At 42.5% G+C, this 21,451-nt stretch overlaps 1 protein-coding gene across 2 annotated transcripts in view; it reads left to right on the top strand.

Annotated features, from left to right (window-relative positions):
• ap4b1 (adaptor related protein complex 4 subunit beta 1) overlaps positions 1-21,451 on the top strand; it is a 54,188-nt gene that overhangs the window by 11,996 nt on the left and 20,741 nt on the right. For both annotated transcript variants that reach the window (XM_080470257.1, XM_080470256.1), the window contains exons 5-6: positions 8,516-8,663; positions 20,926-21,211. In XM_080470257.1, the coding sequence (XP_080326383.1) occupies positions 8,516-8,663; positions 20,926-21,211 (434 nt within the window). The remainder of the gene's footprint in view (positions 1-8,515; positions 8,664-20,925; positions 21,212-21,451) is intronic.

Genomic DNA, 21,451 nt, shown 5'->3' with positions numbered 1-21,451 from the left:
CCGTAGTGGTACGACCCGTAGTGGTACGACCCGTAGTGGTACGACCCGTAGTGGTACGACCCGCGGTCCATATTCTAGTTTTATCCTCCAGATCAGTAGTTTAATAGTTGAGACTCTCCCTGATATCATCCGATGTGTCATCAGTCCATACGGATGTCAGGTTCTCTCCATTTTCTTCGCATTTATAGTGTTTTGTTCTCTGCACACGTCTGTGGAGTTTCATTACAAAATCAAGCAACAGCGCCCCCCAGTGGCCCGGCAGACTAACTACATTGATGTCTCTGTGTTCACTGCTGCAGTGGAAACACACTCCTTTTTTTTAGCAGATTAGGTGTTGTCACGTGAAACGTTGTCGTGTAAACAGGGCCTTAGTTCTTTTAAAAACAAGTCATCAGAAAGTAACTAAGTTACTTTAAAGGAGTAACTAGTAATTAGTAACCAGATTACTTTTTCAAGGTAACTGTGGCAGCACTGCGTAAGACCAATCTAAAAAGAATGTTTTTTTTTTTATTATTGTTTTCAAGCATTCATATAGAGAAAATCATTTATTGTACATTTCTCTTTTTCTTTCTTTACCCAACAAACCCACCCCATCCCACACATCAAACCAACTTCTCTCTCTTAGCCTGTCTTCCAATTGAAGATAATATAAATAGGATGTATGTCATGGTTTTGAGTATGGTGTGAAAATGCTAAATAATAAAGAAAGCAATGAGAAATAAATACATTTACAGAATTAAACTATTAATGATAACAACAGCAAAGAAGTTTAACAATAGACAAAAAATATCAATAGTAAACATGTCTTCAGCTTCGTTCTAGTATTTAGTGTTGCTTTGGACTTCAAGTGCCATTTTCTGGGTTTTCCTCTTTTAGAAGCTCTTTTATATCATCACTCCTTGTGAAATCATCGAATGATTTCTAAATATGCTCGTAGAGTTCCAATTTGTCTTTTAATATACTACATACAAAGATGTGTACAAAATAAATACAAAATAAAAATTTACTTCAGGGGCCACATATAGTCCAGTTTCATTCTGAGTGGGCCGGACTGGTGAAATTCTGCAATAATAACCTTTGAATTTACACTTTTTTTGACAGTTCCAAATGGCAGAAAAAGCCTCCTATTTAACCACCTTGCTTGGTGGTTTGTGGGGCCTGATTGGAGCCTATTGCTGGCTGGTTTTGGCCCACGGGCCTTATGTTTGACTAAAGCGAAACTTCACAGCGCAGCACCATGCTGCACTATACTGCGGGAGAGGCTGTCTGCTCATGAAGGTGTGTTAACAGTTAAGACCTCTCCATGCACGACGATTTGTCTGCTCTTAAGGCCCCTCAGTGCATTCTGCATTGTGTGTCTGCAGACCGTGCGCAGGCCGCCGGTGCGCACATAATTGCATCCATCCTCCACTCTGGATTTACTTCCGTGCGCGCTCCATAGCGTAACGTAACAATCCCCAAAATATCTCCACTTCTGCTGCCCGGCATTCTCCACCTTTCCTTAAGTAATTTATTTTTCACTTCAGGAGTTCTGAGCCTCTGGATCTTTATTTGCTTTTAAATTGTGATTGTTCAGACGGGGAGACGGAGGATCTCCTCAGACAAGCGCCCAGTAGGCTCTGGCGCATGTGCAGCCGGCATGCACAGGTTGCACGGTAATAAAACAAGACCTGAGCGGACTCTAGCGCACAGGCGCGGATGACATTTTTGATGTCACGCATACTCTGCACACTTGTGGAAAGCATGGAGGGGCCTTTCCTGGGTCTTCTCACCTGAAGTTTGTACACATTGTACACATATTTTAGACTGCTTTGAGCAAGCCAGCACTATTTTAGTCGTCTTTTTCGAGAATTGAAAAATGATGGCTGGACGGCTCGCTGCCTAAAACAGTGCCACCAAGCCAAGATTCATGTTTGGGCCATATTCCAGTATATTTTGGGAATTTGCTGCAGGCCATTTAAAAATAAACATTGGGTGGCATTTGGACCGCAGCCCGTAGTTTGGACACCCCCGGCCTGAGTCCTTGATTGTGATTCATTGAGATTGATGGGAGTATATTCACTGTGTAGGGATTTTGTGGCAGATTTATGTTGAGTTTTAGCAGTTTGGCTATCGATAATGATTAATAATTACCAAAGATAGTTATTAATTATTTTATTGAAAATTTTATCTGATCTGTATCAGATACCTCTCCCGAGGTACCACCTGTTTAACAGGAAATGATATCCAGTTCAGTTATATCAGTCTCATAAGAAGGGATGGGCCCGATCCGATCCGGAAATTTCTGATCCAACCTGTGGAGATCTTTGATCCATGAAGCCTCGTCTGCTTTACTGTTGTTGAAATGATTCCACAAGTGTTTCCCTGCTGCTGCTCTGCTCGCTGGCTGCAAAATGTGGAATAGATTTCCTGAACGGAGGCGGGTCTCAATGAGACGCGGAGTTATGAGTCAGGAAATCCATTCCACAGTTTGCAGCCAGCGAGCAGGCTAACATGGCCCCGGGAAGTGTTTAAGTGCCGGCCATGATAAGTAGCATTGGAATTCTCTATAAGCTCAGGAAAGGAGGCTCAACACAAACTCCACTGTCCCACCTGTATGAGCGTTCTGTGATCAGGGAAGCCATCCTGATCACAGTGGAACCCTCCCACCCCCTTCATCACTCATTCACCCTCCTCCCATTAGCCAGAAGATACAAAGTCCCACTGGCCAGAAAAACAATATACAAAAAATCCTGAATTCCATCTACAGTCACAGCCCTCAACAGCAGAGGAAACATAATTCCAAGAACCAGTGGCGCCGCCAGGATTCAATTTCGTAGTACGCAGAGATACCCCCCCCACTCAATCCACCCCTCAATAACATTTTTTATGGCTACAAAAATGTTATCATGCAGAAATGCAGCATAAAAAGCCTTTGCATCACAGATAGATGCTGGTGTAGTCAGAATAAATACCTTTACTGATGAAAAAAATCAGAGTTCACGTCTCACCTTCTGCTGCAGCTGCTATCTTCTGGGGGTTGAGGAGGGAGACCAACGTCAGTATTTCGTGGTCTTAAAAATATAATGGCAAATAACATAATCCTGAATCCTGCCATGAAGTTTGTAGTGAGCGCAGGTAAATTACACTGGACCTCCGTGCACTTGGAGTGCTGCGGTGCGTTCAATGACCTCTTGGAAAAGTCCGGCTTCAAAATGGTTTTGACAATAAGTCATTAAATCAACACCACTATACTCTGTTCATGCAGCTGCTCCAGATGCAGTCAGCTAGCTGGAGAGTGAACTCTCTGACCATCCAATCAGAGGGCTTGAATATGCTGACGTCACGCTCGGCCTGAGTCGCCAATATCAAAATGTGATTGGTTGAAGCAGCAGCGACTGACACCTGCAGACGCCTGCAGAATTGAATGTGAAGGCCTCAGGTAGATTTCTTTACCCGGCAACAGGTGATGGCTGAACTGTGATTGGTTAAAAGCTTTAATATGGAAGGACGTGTCTGGAAGCAGAGCAGCCGGGGGAGAGGCTATGAGAAGAAGCGGACAGACCATTTGGAATTATTTAAGCAGTATTCATGCATGGACAAAATATAATCAACATATATAATCAGATCTTTTTCTTAGGCCTGCGGAGAAGGCCTTGCAGGCCCTGACACCCGCCACTGCCTTTAACATTTTTTCACACCTTCAAAAAAATCGTACGCACGGTGCATACAGGATTCTGGCTGGCGGCGCCACTGCCAAGAACTGAGCAACTTGCAGTCAGTCCGTTACTTTCTCCCTTATTTTAAGTAATAATATTGCTGTATATTGTCTTTTATTATTATTATTATTATTATTATTATTATTATTATTATTATTATTATGAGTATTGCTGTTCTTAAAGCCTTCTATGTGTGTGCATGTTAAGCAGTTTTTGAGCCTTGTCAAAGACAAATTTCTGACACCCTTTGGGTCAGACAATAAAAATTCTATCTATCTATCTATCTATCTATCTATCTATCTATCTATCTATCTATCTATCTATCTATCTATCTATCTATCTATCTATCTATCTATCTATCTATCTAGCTATCTATCTATCTATCTATCTTCCTTCATAACCTTTAGCCTAGGAAACACTTAACCTCGTGACGTCATCCATGGGGTTAAGGAAAAGTGGATAGGAAAGGAGATAGGAGGGACTATTCGGAAGCACCCAGAGAGTGGTGGAGGGAGTGTGTGTGTGAGACCAAGGACGGAACTACAAAGAAAATGGCTGATCACAATAAACTCCATTCAGAATGGTGGTTATAGTGAACTACTCTGACTTGATTTCTTCCATGTAGTCTGCCATTTTGGCCTCATGGTTACAGAGAGAATAGGTTTACATTCTTCCATGGGAGTTTCCTCCGTTTTGGCTTCAGTGATACTCGGAGACAATAGCTTTGATATGTAAACAAGGACCCAGGAAGTGATTTCAACCTGAAGCTGGAGGCTTGAGTCCGCCTTCGAAAGAGGTCGGTTGAGGCACGAAGTCCTGTACTGTGATTGGGCCGGAGAGGACAGGAAATGAGCAAACGGTCACAGGGAGTGGTCTCTTGAAGAAGTCCACCTCTCGTTGTTTATAAAAGTTTGTGCAAATGTGATTTCTCTCTCTCTCCTACCTTAAGTCTGAGAGGAGCACAGCCTTCCTGTGCGGGCAGCCATGTGGTGAAAATGTTCTTTGTTTAATAAATAATTGTGTAAACGCTTAACTATCTCAGGCCGGTTGTCCTTAGCCAGCCACAGTTTGGGAACTGAATACTGAAAAGAAATTATCTAACAGTTGTCAGAGAGCAGGAAGGCTGTCCTCAGTCTCCACCATGTGTTGGCAGAACAATAGGGAAGCTCGTCTTTAGCGTCTGCTTCCTGAGTCTCTCTGTTAAAGGCCCATTTCTAAAATGAATTCATGTGAAGGTGATTTGCTTTGTAAAACATCTGGAGTTGTCCGGTGGTGTTCAGTTACATGTGTGATGATGTCTTTGGTGTGATATGTGTAGGATTGTGAGTGAAGTTAGTAAAGCAAAGATTAGGATGCAGACCCTGTGTCTTCATGTGGCAGCGCTAATGTTGGTTTACAGGTTGATAACTACTCCTAATATCATTATCAATAGAACTCAATCACAAGTAATAGAATCAACTCATCTTCATAAAAGTTAAACAGTTCTGTGTAGAGCGTCAGGTTTAACTAATCACCTCATGTAAATGCCCAGTTGTTTCCACGTCCTTCATGTCACTGAAGGACTTTGGTTGTTGTCGAGGCCTGAAGCTGGTGGCTTCTGTGGCAGTTAGCACCTCTGTGCTAACTCTGGTTGGCCGCGTTGAGTTGGCGGAGACGAAGCTGAAGCTGGTGATTCAGGAGAGTCTTTGCAGCGTCCTGGTTGTTCCCTTGTCCAGTTGGAGGAGCTGGTCGTTTGGTCTGTGATGCTTTTCCTGCTTGTTGAGGAAAAAGCACAAAGGTTCTGTGGGGTGTCGTTTCTCCGGTCTCGTCCTGGAGAAACTGGTTGGTCTTCCCTGGTTGATGAGAGATCAGACGCTGGGTTCTGGCCTCTGGTTCAGAGGAAGTTCTGACCCTCATAGTCAGGTCAGAAGAGGAGTTGAGTAGTTGAGGCCTTCGGGTGCAGGCATCTGGTGTTCCAGCAGCTCCCCAAAGAAGGGGGAGATTAATCTCTCCAAAGGCTTTTGATAAGGTGGGGGGGGGTTTGAAGGCGTCCAATCCTGGGGGCCCCAACCAATCCGTGACCGGCTGAGGGCATTGGGGGCAGTCAGTGTCCCTTGAGCGGGGGGGGGGGGGGGGGTTGTAGTGGGTCATGGCCCACCTGCAGTGGGCTCAGGCTTAAATGAAAATAGTCTTTCATTAGAAATGAACTAACTTTTCTGTGGTCTTGTGAGCTCCCAACAACTGTATCCCTTCTGTTTAGTAGCAAAACAGTCATACTTCTGAAACCTTTCCATACACATAATAAACCACAACAAACAATAACAATAAACAACAAGAGCAATCACAGATTTCTGACGTCTGCCAAACTGTTGGGTTTCCATACAGGGGTGAAACCCTCCCACACTTCAGGTGTGGGTCGAGGGAACTGTCCCATAAAATAGGGTCCCTCAGTAAGGTACACATATAACAGCCGATCATTCATAACGACTTAGACTCAGAATTGCTCCTAAATTAGATCTAAGTGCAATTAGTCGTCTGAGTCTTTTTTTTTTTTTTTTTATCTCAGTGCACTCGCATACTTAGCATGTCCTTTATCTCTTTTGAAACTCCTGTAGCTTCACTTTGCCTCGCTCCATGGTTTCCTCGTGGCGTCGGCCCCATTGCCACCCAACACTCTGTGGAGCCCTCCAACATCCCGGTCCAGGCTGCGCCGCTCCCCAGTACCTCCACCTGTATTCCTCGTCTGGTCAGCTCCTGCACAGTCTCTTCTGCACTGTCATATGTCTACGTTCTACTTTCCCAGTGGATTCTTTTCTTCGCCAGGGGTGTCTGGAAACGGCTTCCTCTCTCTTAAAGAGCTTTTATTAATGCCGACTGTGACAGAATGAATGCCACCCTCGGGTCCACACACAGAGGAGACGAGACATACGCTGACTCTTCAGTCACATTTCTTTATTAATTGCTTCACCACCAACACACACAGTCTCTTTCAGGCTTGTGTTTGTTTCTCCTGTCTGTCACAACTGTGTCCAGGCGGCTCCTCCTTTATGGGCAGAGAGGTAATGGGCACCAGATGTGAGTCCGGTGTGCTGCATCCACCTCTCTGCCAATCCGACATATTCCTTCCTTTTCTGGATTATTTCCATGGCGTAGTCACGGTCCAAATTTTGGTATTGGATTTTCTTTTTCCACACTTCCTTCAGTGTTTTCTCCTTTGTTGTGTACTGTAACAAATACACCACTAGTGTCCTCGGGGGTTTATCAAATTCCTATTTTTGTATTAAAGCTCGGTGCGTCTGCTGTATTTGCAGGTGTTTCTGCTGGTAAGGTTTACTCAGATTTCAGAAGTTGTTCAATAAATAACCTCTTCTTTTAGGCCAAATATGCAGATATTGTTCTGTCGGTTTCTCCTTTCTTGGTCTGTCACCCTGTCCTGCAGAATCCTCTGTTGTTTCAGCGTCTGAAGTAGGGCATCTTTTACCTTGTGGGGGGGCACAGCTCAGTTGGTAGAGCGGTCATCTCCCAATTAGAAGGCTGCAGGTTCGATTCCCATCTCTGCCATTGCTGCCTGCCTACATGCCGAAGTGTCCATTGGAGTGACAGTGCCTTGCATGGCTGCGGCCTCCAATGTGTTTATGAATGGGTGAACCATGTAAAGCGCTTTGTCAGCGAAAACTATAGAAGTGAGTCCATTTACCTCAATGTTCCAGTTTTCCATGTCGGCCGCTCTGTGCTCAGCTCCTTCCAGTCTGGTTGCTAGTTTTGCTCGTTAGACATTGTTAACATTTGGTTTACACTTGTCATAAAGTCCTCAACTTCTTCCTTCATTTCTCTTTTAATTCCTTCTTTAAATGTCTTCAGCTCACTCTTGAAATTTCCCTGACAGTGTCTTCCAGACCTGCTTGTATCATGTCTGGAGCTTCAGCTTCCTCATATGTGTTCCTGCTCACCTGCGTCTGTTTCAGACATGTCTCCACCGTGTTTATTTGTCTGCTCGAGTTGCTCTGCCCGGTTTTTAGTAGTTCTTGTCCTTGTTCTCCCTCCCCTTTGTACCTCTATTACGAATCCATTAATTGCGTTTTAGCATTGAATTTGGTGAATTTTATCGAGTATTGATCGAGAGCTATTCGTTTTGGGGCCGTCTTGGGCTGGGTCATACTCCGAAGTCTCTCCACTGAGTCTTTCAGCTCCTTTGTTGTCTCTTTAATTGAAACCACATCCACTGCCACCACCTGTATAGCAGCGCTCATGGTTTGTATTTCCTCAAACACGTTTCCTACGTCCTTCTTTCCAGTGCTCGGGTCGTTCGCTCTGGATTTACTCGGTGGAGAGTTTCCCACTGGTGTCGCCGTCAGTGCTGTGCTCTCAGGCAAAGTTCTGCTTCTCGTAGCTCGCTCACTTCGTGTCGACACAGCTGTGAAAATGTTTGCTCCTGATATTATTCACCATTTCATCAGGAGGCTGCAAATTGTCCATCGGGTACTGACCAAAAAACTACTTTTACAGAGAACACTGAAATTGTGTCGAAAAGCGAGGTGTGTGCTCCAAAATTGTATTAAATTAGCTGATAGTTGTTCAGAGCTCTCCGAGTGTGCTGCCATCCTTCTCTGGGTTCCCATGTGACTCCGAACCAAACAGTTTTAGTGTTTGTCTCCTGACCTGAAAGCTTCTCTCCAGATCAATAATAAAAAGTTGCCTTGATTCCAAGATCTTTATTGTCATTTCCATGCTTCCATGCGTGAACAAAATATGTTACTCAGAACCAGCAGTGTATGTAGGCAGTGCCTGAATGTGTTTTGTGAGGGGGTTTACACTGTGGTTGTTTTCACCTCTGCCAGACACTGGGGTGGTGAATGAGCTGTACAGCCTGCTGAGGGACCTGGACCCCGTGGTGATGGTGAACTGCCTCAGAGCTCTGGAGGAGATCCTGAAGGAGGAGGGAGGAGTCGCTATCAACAAACCCATCACCCATCACCTTCTCAACAGGTCAGTCCTTAGCGTGGACGTTGAGAAACTGAAACCAGCAGTAGTAAACAATGAAGAGGAAACAAACCAAGAAAACCAATGAACATCAAAAGAACATCTCTGCTTAAAACTCATGTGTGATTGCAGTTTGTAATTGAACCCACATTTCACTGTTGTTCTTTTTTTTTATATACTTACAAATTTCACAAAATTAAAACAGACAAATTGAATGAACTGGGGGCTTTACAAAAGGTACAATATCCAAGCAAAGTAGATAAAGATTACAGTTATAGCTACAGTTCAGCATAGGCGCCAGGCCCGTGGCCTCTCTCTCTGCACAAGTTATAGCTCTGTGTCGGCTGCTGTTGTTGCCGGCATGTTATTTTGTCCCGTAGAATTCGCCTTAGACCAGTTCTGTCTTCCGCCTGATTTTTCAGCTGTTGGTATTCCAGCCCGTAACCGTCTCTGATGTTACTCCACCATTGCATCGCATCATCTCCTCTAGAGCCTGTCTCGGGATCCTGTCAGGGTCCGTCCGTGAAACATGTCCGCTCCGCTTTCCGCTCCCTGATCTACCATATTAGGTCGTCTTGTTCGCGTCCCGCTGTATTGTATACTTTTGTATTTGGTATCTTGTCCTCCCACTTGATCTTTTGCACTGATCGCAGGTACTTTATGCGCACCGCCTGGACTCTTTTCTCATCCACTTTGCTCACTGACCAGCTCGCTGCTCCGTACGTAAGCTTTGACAGAATCTGACTTTTAAAGCCTCTCTTTCATCGGCCCGGTCAGGTTGCTGTTATAGAGTGCCCTTGTGGCCCTCAGGGCGCTGGTCGTCATGCCCCAACGTCGTCTTATCTCTGTACTGTCGTTTCCTTATATCCCTTATAGATAGAGATAGTAGAGCAAAAAATCTACTTTGAGTACAAGTTCAAATATTGCCACTTCTCATTAAGTAAGTGTCCCATTTTTCCCAAAAGACATCCCCCTTTTCTTCTTGTAGTCTCAGGTTGAGAGTCAGGCGCTCCACGCTCTGAATATTATTGACTATGGCCATCCATTGGTTAATCGTAGGCCGGTCTTTGCTTGGCCAGCGCTGAAGTTAGAGCTTTTTTACTGTGGACAACCTCTGATCCATGTTCCCCAGACAAAAAGATACACAAGAACATTTTTAACTATTTGTTGCACGTCTCTCCCAAAAAGCGTTGAGAACGGTGCATCCCCAATAACTATAGGTATGGTCTGCAGGGCGGTCCACACTTTCGCCAACATTCGGGTAGTTAACCAGTCTGCCTAAATATTTGTTTGGGGGTTATGAAGTATCGGACAATGTTTTTCCAGAAGTCCCTCCTCATTTGTGAATTAGCGGCAGTAATTTGACTATTAATAATAGATTCCCATTCATCCAATACTATTTCAACCCCCAATTCCTTTTCCCATTTCTCCTTCAGGTGGAATGACCTCTTAATGTCCTTATGTTCCAATATAGCTCACCAATTATCTTCTTAAGCAGTTTTGATTTGTAGGCTTTTAGAAACATTTGTATGATACCTGATAAATTCTAACAGTAGGCTTTTGATATTTTTATCAAAGAAGTGTCGAAGCTGAAGGTATTTATAATAATCATATCGGTCAAGATGGTGTTTTTCACACAGAGTTTTAAAATCTGTAAAGTTCAGATTATCCATTAGTAGGCACAAAGTAGTTACCCCTCCTCTTTCCCAATGGATGCAACTTCTATCTATCACGTGAACTGGCCACATTAGACAGCGAGTTTCTTTCTGATGTTTCAGTTGTTTCAATAGATCTAACTAGACATTTACAGAAAATCTGACCCATTGATTCTAAATGTCACATTGTTTAGCCTGCACTGGATTACCTAGTAAGCTCTGTGATGGTTTGTTTGACAGTGACAATGCTGTGGTCTTCCACTTTGCTATATAATCATTATTATTATTATTAAATAGGACTGGGCGATAAAACGGAAAAGTACCGATACCGAAATTTACAAAAATGACAGCCGTAATTTCGATATACCGTGACCATTTCAATATATTCAGTGTTTAAAAACCCTTGTGGCACCGCACACGCTGTGCAGCGTACGTTTCACATGCCTCGTTTCTGATGACGTAGCGGGACAGTGCTTGCGCTCAATTTCACCAGATCTGATCAGAGCCGATTCTAAGCTTCATTCCAGTCTTTAAATCGTGTTGACAGGCCAAGTAAAACCAGATTTATGATGAAAACTAAACAGGATGTTGTCGGCCGCGCTCGGTGAGCGGTTGGAGCCGTCAAAAACATATTTTTTTAATTTGTGCATGATTTATCATCAATCACAGTTTCTATGCATTCTAAATACGTAGATCTATATCTTCAATGTGGCTCTATGATCCCCCCCCCCTCCCTCGCTTGAATCACATGGCGCCCACAACCCGACCAATCGAAAAAAGAGAATGACAGGCATATCAGGAAATAATGTTTTATTCACGGACTGAGTATTTCAGACGATAAACATTATGGAGTAGATAACGGCTTTAGAAGTGACCGAAGCAACTCCTCTTTGATCGTCCAATTCGTCCGAACTTGTAATCAGCAGAGTCACGCCAGCTGCTGCAATCCGCGCCTCCATCCCCGGCAGAGCGACGCATAGCGACCCGCTGTCCGCCGCGGCTCCACGTGAAAACTCCTTTTACACACAACATATGTAACTTTCTTCACAAGAATTCGGTTAGAAAGGCCTTTTTTCATACAACGGTGTAGAAATCCTGTGTTTTCAGGAGCAGTACATACCTGTGCCCCCGCTGCTCATTAGTTCATGCGCCGCTCTCTTGACAACTTGAATGTGGCCATTTTCCAGTCAGCTCTTTGTAATATCCAGATTTAGAATTTGTTCATAAGAGATTGTATTTTAATACTTTGTGTTTGCAGGAAATTTAAGTTATTTTATACTTTTAAATGTATTCAGTCGTTCTCATTTCAAGTAATCTGTACTTATCAGCTCTTCAATAAATCTTAACAGCTAAAAGTACTTAATTTGTATTTTCTTCATTCATTTTCAGACAGTGTAGTTTTACAGTCCTTTACAGTGACAATAAATAGCTCCAGGGGAGTCATACTATCAATATAACTGCCACAAACATTTTTTTGTGCAGTGGAGTAGTTATCGTCCATTTATCGTTATGGAGGTGAACTGCTCAATATATCGTGATATTGATTTGAGGCCATATCGCCCAGCCCTACACCTGGCATGTGGGAGACATGCCTACAGCCCGACACCTTTTTTCCATCACAGCTGTCACGTAGTCGTGATCAAAAAACACTCTCCTTCCTTCTACGGTGATCAGCTTCTTCCATGCAGCGCTGATAACCTCCTTCTTAAAGGTGCTTTTCAAGATCTTAGCCTCTAAAGAGCGCGGAGGCGCACTCTCAGCTGGCTTCGGACCCAGGGCTCTGTGCGATCTTTCAACACTGAGCTCGGCAAGCCGATACTCTGCCAGCTCACTCTTCAACAGGTTTTCAATGTCGTTAAACATGGAAATGCCCTCGGCCCCTCTTTTACACCGTAGATTCTAATATTATTGTGGCACGAGAACCCTTCGAGTTCGGTGACTTTTGACTTGTAGCTCAAGCAGTCTTTCTTCAGAAAAGACAAATACTCTTTTGTCTCGATTCCAAGTGTTTCCACGTCGTCTTTGTGCTCCTCTGCTTCCTGGAATCGTTGTGATGTAGTCTCCATTTTCCCCGTAGTTTCTTCCACCATCTCGAGAAATTCGGCTCGTTTTGCTGATTTTTAACATCTTGTGAGAACACGTCTTGCTGGCAAAGTCTGTTCTCCGAGTCAGACTTAGTCATGGAGTCCTTCATAACTTTGCAGATGAAAGCTAGCGATGGCGGCTCTACCTGAGTAGCCACTCCGTCACGGATTGCATCTTCTGTGTCAATTTGTCCTTTTTTGCTTCTTGTTCCCGTGGTAGGACCCTTTTCTTCTCCCCCCGGCATGTTTAAGCCCCAAAATACCACAGAATGAATCTCCTAGAATATAGAAAAGAGGTTTCCTGTGTAGTTCAGGGTTGAGGCTACCATCATGGCTCCTACGTCACAGGAAACTCCTTTCACTGTTGTTCTATGGGAGACTTTGTCATAGATGTGCGATAAACAATTACCGGATACTGTAAATCTGAAGAAATATTGATTTCATTCAGACGGGGAGGGAACCTGGAGAGAACCCACACAGGCAGGAAAAGCATAATCAAACTCCACACAGAAAGGCTCCAGCCCCAGCAGCAAATGTGTGCTTTGTCAAGATGCAGTTGCTCAGATTAACAGCAATGAAATATTGAAGTTGTCACTATTTATACATTTTCTTATCGGTTCATATCATTGGTCTGGCCTGCTTGTGGACCATTGACTGAAATGAGTTGCACTTGAACACATGATGTGCCTGCCTGGTCCTGACCAACTATGTAACTCCAGACCATTCATCTGCACACCGCCAATCAAATTAACAATAAACATAGCCCAATGACTTCTTGTCAGTTTCCTCTTGTTAGGAGTGCATCAGAGCTCAGAAACCGCTGAATTAAATGTTCAGTTTTAAATTATGACTAAATGCTCCAAGTCAAGTCCCAATTACTGAAGAAGCTAAAAATGTTAATCAGTTTGGGTCTGAATCAATGAAGAAACCCACATTGAGGTCAATATCCTGACAGCAAGTTCAGCACGTGTACATGCCCTCCTTATTCCCTTAATCTCAATCTAGCATCTGTGGGGCATCATGAGTGGCATTATGAGGGTGCCCACCTCAGAGCTCCCAGCATCTGAATCCCACCTGATGCTGTGTCCCGTTAGAGAGACTACATCCTCTGTAAGTTTGAAAGTCTCAACATCAGACTGTTTATGTGTCAGCGCACAGACCTGTCCTCTGTTTACACAACAACAATAGATCAAACCGGTCTCCCCGTCACTGCCTTTCATCCCACACCTGAACAAACATACAGTGCCTTGCAAAAGTATTTACCAGCCCCTTGGCATTTGTGGTGTTTTGTTGCCTTACAACCTGGAATTACAATGGATTGCTTGAGGGTTTGGATCATTTAATCTACAGGACATGCCTGCAACTTTGAAATTGTGTTTTTTTTTTTTTTTTTTCAATTGTGAATCACAAAACAAATAGGCCCAAAATATTATCACTATTAACACCCCGAAAGTCAATATTTCGTAGAGCCACGTTTTGAAGCAATCACAGGTACAAATAGTTTTTTTTTTCAACTCTTTACTTAGTTTTGTTTATATATAGACAGCAGGAACAGAGAAAATACAAAACAAAGACAAACAAAAACATGAAGTAATACAAAGGGGGCATATAGATTCTGTCAGTTGAGTAAGCATTGTCTTTGTTTTTGAATAATGACCATTTTCTCCATTTTTGTCCAAAGTCACCTGCTTTGATTGGCAGATGAAAAGTCATTTTCTCCGTTGCGTAGATCTCCTCCATAATGACCATCCAGTCCTCTGTTTTTGGAGCATCACTTTTTAACCAGTTCCTAGTAATGGCCTTCTTATAGGCAACAATCATTATTTTGAAGAGGTACCTGTCTTCTGTCTTAATAACTCCTTCTGGGATCAATCCCAGGGACAGAACCCGTGGGTCCCTGGGAACCTTATATTTTCGGATGTCCTCCAAAAGTCCAATACTGTCATCCCAGAAAGGTTGTAGTTTGGCGCATGACAAGAAAATATGGCTGTGATTGGCATTATAGTTCTCCCACATTTTTGTTGTAGTCCAGTCTGTTTGCTTTTAATTTGCAGCGGGACGACGAAGCGTGTCAGACTTTTCCGGCCGAACTCTGTCCAGCGTTTAGAGCTCGTAGAGTCGTGTTGTGTCTTACATAATAAACGCCAATCACACTCTGAGATTTCTGTCTGTAGTTTGTCTTCCCATTTAGAATTTATCTACAAAGAGGTATTACCACTACATTTCTGTAGACATGCATACAGTTTAGAGACAGCTTTGGAAGGCATCCATCATCATTTTGACCAGCACATTGCATTCTGATGAGATACCTCTTTGTACCTGTGTATCACAAAAGTGTCTTATAGTTTTAAATAACAAAACAAGTCCTTATTTTCTAGTTAAAATTCATTTGTAACCCTTTCAAAAGACTTAAAAATGTTCCCTTCTGTCAGTGCGCATCTGGCTGTAATACGTCTATCTGTCCACGTTGTAAAGGTTTTGTCAGTTTGTCCTGGGATTAAAGGATTAAAAGAGTTGTCTGTGAATTCCGTAGCAATAACCTACAATCACCTTCCAATTTATATTTTCTAACTATATCCGTCCAGGTTTTTAGTGTTTCAGAAACAGTAAAGCTGTGGTCTTGCTGATGTTTGTAGTACTTGTCTCATCGCCTGGTCTGAGGGTAGAGTTCTGCTCTGGGTGAGTTCTATTTTCTTCCATTTGGCATAATATTCTGCAGAACACCAACGTACCATGTATTTCAACTGAGCAGCATAAAAGTATTCTCTTAAATTGGGCAATGCAAGACCTCCCCTTTGTTTCTCTAATTGAAGTGTTTTGAATTTGACTCTCGGCCTTTTGCCTCCCCAGATTAATTGTGATATTTGCTAATCCCATGTCATAAATTGGGAGTCTGGGATTTGAACTGGTAAAGGGAGGAATAGGTACAGCAGTCTGGGTAGTATATTCAGGTTTATTTCCTCAATTCTTGAGCCAAAATCTGAAGTTAATGATCACCATTTTGACAGGTCTTTCTGTATGTTGTCGTTAATTTTATTCTAATTTGTTTCATAGAGTTTACTTAGGTCTTGTGTAAGGAAGACTCCAAGATATTTTATACTTCCCAATTCCCATTTTAATCTAGATGTCTGTCTGATAAAGCTGCTCGGTGTGTAGTTCTCACACAGAACCTGTGTTTTATTTATTTTAAGTTTGTAACCAGACTTCTGGCCAAAACTGACAGAAGTTTAGAAAATGTTGAGTCTGCGTTCTTTAAGCATGTGATAATATCCTCTGCGAATAATCCTATTTTAAGTTCTTCTTGTGTTATTGTAATTCCTTTAAGTTCGTCATTCTGTCTAATTCCCTCGACCAACGGCTCTATGAAAAGAGCAAATAGAGTGGGGCTCAGACAACATCCCTGGTGGGGGCCTCTACAGAGTGTTAAGTTGATCTTAACCCTGGCAGTCGGCTCACCGTAGAGGGTTTGGATACATGTAATAAACTGACTGTTGAAACCCTTCCTCTCCAACACAGAGAAAAGAAAGGACGAGCTGACTTAGTCCAAGGCCTTCTCTGCCTCAAGGCTCATTAAGGCTGCACTTGTTTCTTGTTTAATTCTATTAGCTGTATTGTCCTTCTAATATTATCTTGGGTCTGTCAGCCTTTTATGAACCCTGTTGGGTTCCAGTCTACCAACTCTCACAGTAAATATTCTGGTCTTTTGGCTATTATTGAAGAGAGATTGGTGGTATGACACAGTACTCTGTATTTCTACCTTCTTTGGGGATGACTGTAATGACGGCTTCCCTCCAGGAGGGGGAGATCTTAGCATGCTGGAGCGTCCAGTTAAAGGACTCCAATAGTAAAGAGGAGACCTCCTGCCTGAAGGTCCGATACCACTCGTTCGGGTATCCATCACTCCCAGGACTTTTGTTAGTCTTCAGTCTCCTGATGTCTTCGTCCAGTTCTTCTTTTGTTATTGGAGAGGTTAGATCCTTGTTTTGGTTCGTCCCTCTGGAGGGGAGATCCAGTTTTAACAAGTAGTTCTTAATCTCCGTTTCGTTTATATTCTCAGGTGACAAATACAGTATTTTATAGTAATCTTGAAAAGGTGAGTTCTCTGATTTTGTGTTCTGAGTGTTAGATTTTTTGTGTTCTGAGGCACTTTGGCAGAATGTTTGTGTGTTTGGGTCCGGGTTCATAGAATATTTGTTTTGTAAATCGTGGTTTCTTTTCTGTCTCTTCAGATGCCATACTGTCTATGTCTTTCCTTATTATTTTTATTTGTTCTTTCAGTTGGTCACTATGGCCTGTTTGTTGTTGTTTTTCTAGTTTCCTTAACTGTTGTTGTGATTTGTCATATTTAAGCCTTTTCATTTTATTTATGCGAGATGTCCTTGAGGTCAGACTACCTCTCATTACTGCTTTGACAGTGTCCCAGACTATTGTTGGCTCAACCTCGTTATCTCTTTTCATGTTAATACATTCTTTAATTTCTCTCTTTATATCTTCCACAGTTGTCATATTGTTTAGAATTCCTAAAATTCCTAAAACTAAACAATTGTCCAGGTTTATCGTTAAATAGATTGTATTATCGTCCGATATGTCTGCAGTCCCATTGGTACATTCTTTAACCCTGTGTCTGTCCACAATGTCCATCAGAAAGTACTCTATTCTGGAGTGTACCTTGAGAGTTGCTGAGTAATTTGTAAAGTCCCTCTCTAGTGGATGGAGATCCCTCCACACATCAAACAGGCTGGATTTCTTAATTAACATATTCAGGCTTTTGGACGGGTTGTATTTGTGTCTTCTAATACTTGTTGTATCCATATTATAGTTTAAAATAATGTTCCAGATTATGATTCCCTCACTCAATCATTCAATTTGATCAAAAACCGATTTTAGAAATGTTTTGTCACTCCTGAGTTAATGTCCTTTCTCAAGTTGTCGTTTTCCCTCAGCAGCTCCCTAGAGTAACGAGTCTTTTCGTGAAGTTACTGAATCTATGCTGGGGAGCCTCTCTCCACACGTCCTTCTACTCCATCTCGCAACCGGAAGTCCGGTACAAATAACTTTTAACGAATCTCTGACCTGCGACACCTTGCCACTGGGGTTTATGCCAATTCCTCAAGACAAAACTGCTCTCAAAGTTCAGTGGTTTGCACCACAGATTCTCACTTAGGTTGAGGTCTAGGCTTTGACTAAGCCAGTCCAACACGTTTATATGTTTCCCCTTAAGTGTTGCTTCAGCAGTATGCTTTGGGTCATTGTCCTGCTGGAAGGTGAACTTTCCTCCTAATCTCAAACCACTTGCAGACTGGTAAAAGTTTTTGCTCAATAATATCCCTGTTTATAGCACCATCCATCTTTCCTTTGACTCAGATCAATGTCTCGTTCCCTGCTGCAGAAAAACATGCATGATGCTGCATCGGCTATGTCTCACTGTGAAGATGGTGTTCTTGGGATGATAAGACGTGTTGGATGTGCGCCAGACAGCATCTTCCTTAGGGGCCGAAAAGTTCAATTTTAGTCTCATCTGACCAGAGCACCTTCCTCCAGACATTCTGGGAGTCTCCCACGTGCCTTTTTACAAACTCAGCTGAAAGTCAGGTCTTTCTTCTGGCCACTGCTCCGTAAAGCCCCGCTCTGTGGAGTGTATGGCTTATTGTGGTCCCATGAAGCCTCTGTCGTGGAACTCTGCAGCTCCTCCAGGGTTACCTTTGGTCTCTGAGTTGTCTCTCTGATTAATGCCCTTGTTGCCCGGTCCCAGGGCTTTTGTGAGCGACCCTCCCTCCTCTCTCTCTTTGATTATGATGGATGTGATGGTGCTCCTGGTGACCGTCAAAGATTTCGATTTTTTCTTTTTACAACTCAACCCTGACTTGTTCTTCTCAACAACTTTGTCCCTGACGTGTTTGGAGAGTGTCTTGGTCTTCCTGGTGGTGTTTGGTTGGGTGTTGCAGCCTCTGGGGCCTTTCACAAAAGGTGTGTATATACTGACACATCACGTGGTACTTAGAATCCGCACAGGTAGAGTTTATTTCATTAATTATGTGACTTTGAAAGGTAATTAGTTGCACCAGAGCTTTTTAGGTGCTTCATAACAAAGGGGGGGGAATACATATGCACATGCCAATTTTCTATTTCTGTTTTTTTATTTTTTTTTATTTCTTAGAGTTTGTAAGGTAACAAAATAGTTAAAAACCAAAAGGGGTCATTTGATGGGGAAACACTTCAAGTATTGGCACTGGCTTCTAATCCAATTACAAATAAAATGATTAATAACTAACAGAAACCAGATTTAGAGGTTGCAGCTTTCTGATATTCTCCTTACTCCAAAATCACTTTTCCTGACTTATTTTTTAGTGATGGCATCTTCCAAATCAGGGGTATTCAATTAAAATGTTCAGAGGTCCAGTTTGACAACATTTCTGGATGCAAAGATCCGGAAGATCAGAATGTCTAACCATTTACATTTTCTAAGACACATTTTAGTGTGATATATATTTAAGTATACTCCGGTTTCCTCCCACAGTCCAAAAACATGCATGTGAGGTGACACTAAATTGCCTCTAGGGGTGAATGTGAGTGTGTGTGGTTGTCTGTCTTTGTGTGTTTGTCCTGTGATGGACTTGGAGACCTGTCCAGGTGTATCCTGTCCTCGTCCAGCTCCAGTGTCCAGCGACCCCGACTAGTAAACCGATTAGAAGATGGATGGATGAATATATTTACGTAGCCTCGTAGTTCTATCAACATCTGCATGTAATCAACAGCTGATTGTCAAATGAATTCAGTGCAATTCAAAACTTTTTGAAAATATTTATTATCATGTCACAGGGAACTAAAAATATACGTACGACTGCTGTCCAATATGATATTCTGTGATTTACCAAATAAAAGTCAGGCTCATTTTCAATATGAGAGAAAATAGATAAAATGTGAAAATTGTGCATGTTGAAATACAGTTCTTGACTTCAGAATAAGAAAATACATTTTACAGAAAATAAATCTAAACGTGTTAACTTCTGGAGAAAGACTCACTTCGAAGCCATTCTGAGACTCAGGTGGAGGAGCTCATTGGTGAGCCTGGACCACGGTTTTAGGCAGCGAGCCGTCCAGTCGTCATTTGAACGGTCAATCTTTGGCCATCACTACTTGTCGCCGTCTAATTTAGTCTAAATTCATCTTTTTTTGCCAAAATATAGCAAATTATCAGCTCAAGTAAACAACTCGCTGCTGACTTCCTGCTTTGTATTACGCCCAGTAACTAGCAACGTGATTGGTCAGTTCATACCATGTGGTCTATACGTTTTAAAAAGGAGGCCTCTGATTGGTTCGTAATCCTCTAACTCATCCTGATGCGTTCCAAATGCTGACGCAGAGAGGAAGAATTTGGACAAATTTCTATCCGGGATGATGAGGAATTCTATCTGCAGAATCCACATAGGTGGTACTAATTGTATAGACCTGTGATCGATCTAACTTTTCATTTCCAAAATGTTGACACGTTTGGATAACTGCACATCATTCATGCTTTTCATTGAAGAATAAAATATTCTTTGCTGTGAGAATGTTGATGTTGATATAAGTATTGACAATCATGATTGTTCCATCGCCAGTTTAATTCAGTGTGACTGTGACGTTCTTGGGACTGAGCTACAGGAGGCCTGCAGAGAACAAATAAGATCTAACGTACTATTAAGAGGAGAATAGAAACTATTTCACAGTTCAGCATCTACAGCTGCTCAGTTTAGGGTGCAGATAGAAGCAATGTGCCAACTCCAGGGGGCATAAACAAATACATGAAGGGAAGTTTGGTGTGAGGTGAGTCAGGTAGAGGTACAGGTACAAGTGAAAACCATCACCAATGAAAAGAAGCTATTACCTTAGAAGAAAAAAAGACAACATTTTAAGAAAGCAAATCTATTAGTCTTAAGAACTAAATCCACACATCACAACATAGTATTTAGTAATCCAGAATGCATTAGAATGCACCATTTAAGGTCTATCTCTATCTTTTTTTTTTTTTAATAGACCCCAAATGCTCGATTTTCACTATCAATACTTCATTCATCGCGTTTTTTTCTCCTTTATTCTGTCTTTTTCTCTCACTTTGTCCAGTGTAAACTGTCTCTGTCTGTTTTGCCCCTAAAATACACAGATTTGATTGGCTGCTGTTATCACATGTGACGGCTTAACTCACATGCAATTGGTCTGTGTGTTTCCTCAACGCTAAACTATTACCGTAAATACTATAAAAGCTGCACCAATTCAAATAGAAGTGCCCCATCTGGTTTACTATTACTGTAAGTACTATAGAGAGAGAGAGAGAGAGAGAGAGAGAGAGAGAGAGAGGCAAACAGATATTTAAGATATGATGGAGGCTGGTTGTTAAGACACTTACCCTGACCTGACCTATTAAATACTGGATTCCACAGTCAGGATAAACGAATGAACCATAACTTCATTGCCATCCATCTATTTTGTAGTTTTTTCAAGGATACAGTGCAGATCATTTTGTTAAGGTGAAAATCTGTCTGTTCACAGGCTGAAGGAATGTGACATTTGGGGCCAGTGTGAGGTGCTGAGGTACCTCCAGCGCTACAAGCCCAAATCAGAAGAAGAGCTTTTCGACATCCTGTCTTTGCTGGATGCCTCGCTCGTCAGCCCACACCCTCCTGTCATGGCTGCCACCCTTAGCCTCTTCCTGAACCTGTGCTCCAGCATGCCTTCTGTCAGTCTGGCGGCTCTGGAGCGAGTGTGTGGACCTCTGCTGGCTGCCTGTGGGAGTGGGTCCAGAGAAATGAAGTTTACTGCTCTGTGCCACATACAGGTCAGTGAGAATTAATATATTACAGTGTCTCTGTATCTCAGAGCTCAGGCTGCAGGGTTTAAAGTTTTAAAACACAACATTTTTGTTATTCGATTATATCTTGGATGTGGTTCTGAAGTCAGTACCTTTGAAGGTTATCGTTTAGCCATGTGTACTTATTTATTTATTGATATGTATTTGTATGTATTAGTTTGTATGTATCCCCGGCCAGCTCAGTAGGTAGAGCATGAGACTCGCAAT

Source organism: Lipophrys pholis (assembly GCF_963383615.2).
Source record: "Lipophrys pholis genome assembly, chromosome: 8".
NCBI classification, from domain to species: Eukaryota; Metazoa; Chordata; class Actinopteri; order Blenniiformes; family Blenniidae; genus Lipophrys; species Lipophrys pholis.
This window is presented reverse-complemented; position numbering and strand designations above follow the sequence as displayed.